This window comes from Alligator sinensis, unplaced genomic scaffold (genome assembly GCF_000455745.1).
Source record: "Alligator sinensis unplaced genomic scaffold, ASM45574v1 scaffold1097_1, whole genome shotgun sequence".
NCBI classification, from domain to species: Eukaryota; Metazoa; Chordata; order Crocodylia; family Alligatoridae; genus Alligator; species Alligator sinensis.
The window spans coordinates 1,891,313-1,894,282 of NW_005841950.1; the positions used below are offsets into that span (position 1 = coordinate 1,891,313).

Consider the following 2,970-nt stretch of genomic DNA (forward strand, 5'->3'; position numbering starts at 1 on the left):
CTAAGCAGCCCAGGATCAACTCCCATTATAGTTTCAGGTCACAGCAGATGGGTGTTAAGCAACTCAAATCCAGGCTAGGAACATCTGAAAAGGAACAGTTGCAGATCAAGCACATGGTGGGAGTCACTCCAAATACTCAAAACCTGCTTCCTGACCATTAAAGATACAGTCAAGCAACTTGTTATGTTTGAACGTTATTCCAGGAGGGATTGGCCTGACAAGACCTAAAAACTGCAGAGTTCAAGAAGGAAGTCTCAAGAACAGAAGCTTGTTTGGTCTCTTGTACAGAGGTGGAAGGGCACAGCTCAGTCTGTATTGGCACTCCCTGTTAATATTTCATCTTTTCTTCATCTCACTAGTAGTTTCTAGCAAAATGCTATGGGTTATCCATAAGAACAGAGGTCTCACGAGGTTGCTGCAAGAGGGGACAACATGCCAAGTGGGGCTGTTTGACTCCACATTTTACAGCAAGCACTCCAGAATGCTAAAAATCTGACTGTCTTCATTTGAAAAAAAAAAGTGAGAAGTGAATGAGTAATGGGAAGGACACTTCCTCCCCACTGGGAGACATACCTGTGTTGAGACTCTGTAGGCTACATAGGCATTCATTCCATCCCCTATGAAATAAGAAGAAAGTAAGATTAGTCCCTTGGACAATGGCTTCCTTCCCCTGCTCATGCGTTTCAGCCCAAGTTTCAGAAAGGGGCTACAGAGATCTGGACCACCTGCATTTGGAATTTCTGGCCAAGTGCCCAACCTCAAGGCAATGCCAACTCACCAAAAGCATGGTCGCACTTCAAGTGCAGTGCATAGTACCAGCACACTCACACTGCATCTCACGTTGTAGGAGCTGTGGATTGCTGCCAATTAGCTATTAGACAATAGGGCTGGCTGCTTGGTGCTGCAGAGCCCCATTTGTACTTCCTAGAGTAGCAAGCTGGATGCTGACAATTAGTCACTTGTTGCACTGCCAGCATTTGGGCTGAGGCCACACATCTGTTTAAGGCCAAACAATTCAGTGGCTGTATGAGCAGGAGGCAGCTTATCTGAAAGGAAGCTAGTTAAAAACCTACCCCATGGGCTACATGTGATTTGCCTTTTCAGAGACTCAATCACAGCCCAGAGGATTGCCAATAGAGCAGATGTCATTTTACCTAGTGACAAATCCATCAGAGCACTCTACTCGTGCACCACTCCTTTTCGCAGGGGTAATTATGTCAGACTTCCCCCTGGTTGGCCACTAGGGTTGAGATGCTTTCAGCCTAGCCTATTACAAGTGGCCAGAGCTATTGATTTGTTTGGGGTCATCATGAGAATTCTCCATAAAACTGGGAATGTTGGACTGTATAGCCCTGAAAAAGTCAGGATCTTTAGGAACCTTTTAATTGAAGACTGTATGACATTTGCAAGCCAAACCGCCATATATGCCAATAATGGGTTGGGCAGATCTGCTTGTATAGCCTTCAAAATACAAACACCCAACACAAGTGAAAGGCAAGGGTACGTGCATTCACTGGCACCTGGCTACAGTTCCTATTTCTTATCTGCTACTACCAAACTTCCAATTGGTATCACCACATACTTGAGAAATCATGCAGGAGAAAGGCATTTCTTTGATCTGCTTGGGGGTGAGTGACAGAGGATTAGTTGTGTATTTGAGGTAGAGGTTCCAGCCCAGCTATGTTAGTCCCCTGCCAAGCTCATAACTTCCCTCCCAGTCTCTAATTCTGCATATTATATGGGGGTGGAAGTGACAAGACTCACCAACTTTTTCTGGGTCACTCACTCCTACTGTCAGCTCAAATTTGTCTTCCTGTTCCTCCTCCTCCAGCTGTTTGGGAGATTTTAGAGGCAAGACAATTAAAAGCTAGAAAAAAAAAGTCTACAGCCTGCCTCAGTTGTGATCTTTGTAAGAAAAGCTGCTTCTATTGGCTCCTTTATTCCCACCCCATCCCTGAAAAAGCAAGCTGCTCTTAGAACAGATAGTGCCACTGAAGTACCATGCAGGGAACAGTTATTCTAGCTGGAGCCTTCCAGCAGTGAGGAGGACTAGATGTTAGTCCAGATTCATGTGATGGACAGCAGTGCCACCACCCTTCAGCTAGTGGCACTGCAGAACCTAAGCTCCATTATTCACCCAGGCTGACCCCAGAACAGCATCCTAGCACCCACCCCAGCTGAGGTTTGTTTTTGTTTTGTTTTTTTAAAGCAGCGCTAAGCCCTCAGGCAGAGCTGCCATGGAAGGAGAAGGTAGATTAATCCAAGTGACACCTAAAATCCTTAGACCAGCTATTCAGTGGTCATCTTTCCTTGAGGGAAGGGGACTATTTGTACTTACTCCAACCCCAGAGTAGCAGAGGTTGAGTTTAACAGGAAGGAGATCAGAGCCAAGTCACAGTTCTCACCTCCTCATAGCTCTTTGAAGCTTGCCTGGAAGAAGAGCTGACAGTTCTGACTTCTAGTGGAGGGGCAGGGCTAGAGGCTTTGGCTGGTTCTTTCTTCTGGTTGTTTTGGGTGCTGTCCAGAGACAGCTCAACAGTGGCATCTGTAAAGGGACAAGGGTCATCATGAAGAGTCAGCAGCTTTTCTAACTAAATGGTCTTTCTGTTCCAGAAAAGTTAGCACTTATGCAAGGGAGAAGCTGCCCAAAACATCTTGTGATTTTGCCTCACACCCTACACCCCTTTGGTGTCTTCCTGCTATTAAGCTACTTGTATGAAGTGTTTTCCTACAGGAAAGAGTTTCTCCTAAGCTCCCATAGATCTGTTAGACCAGCAGGGACCAACCCTTTTAGCAGGCATGCCATAAGTCAGTCACACATCCTCCACCAATTGCTTTGCCCCATCTGATAGGCTATTCCACTTTGTTCCCTGCTCTCTCTCCAGTCTTCTGCAAGCCACAGAGACTTCCTGTACCACTGGTTGACCACCCCCCCCCCCCCTGTTAAATTTTTTTCACACGGGGGTCCTC

General features: G+C 46.2%; 1 protein-coding gene across 1 annotated transcript in view; it reads right to left on the minus strand.

Moving 5' to 3' along the window:
* SNX1 (sorting nexin 1) overlaps positions 1–2,970 on the minus strand; it is a 16,758-nt gene that overhangs the window by 9,308 nt on the left and 4,480 nt on the right. The window contains exons 4-6 of the mRNA XM_025199903.1: positions 2,406–2,545; positions 1,765–1,831; positions 574–617 (exon numbers count right to left, since the gene is read on the minus strand). Coding sequence (XP_025055688.1) covers positions 574–617; positions 1,765–1,831; positions 2,406–2,545 — 251 coding nt within the window. The remainder of the gene's footprint in view (positions 1–573; positions 618–1,764; positions 1,832–2,405; positions 2,546–2,970) is intronic.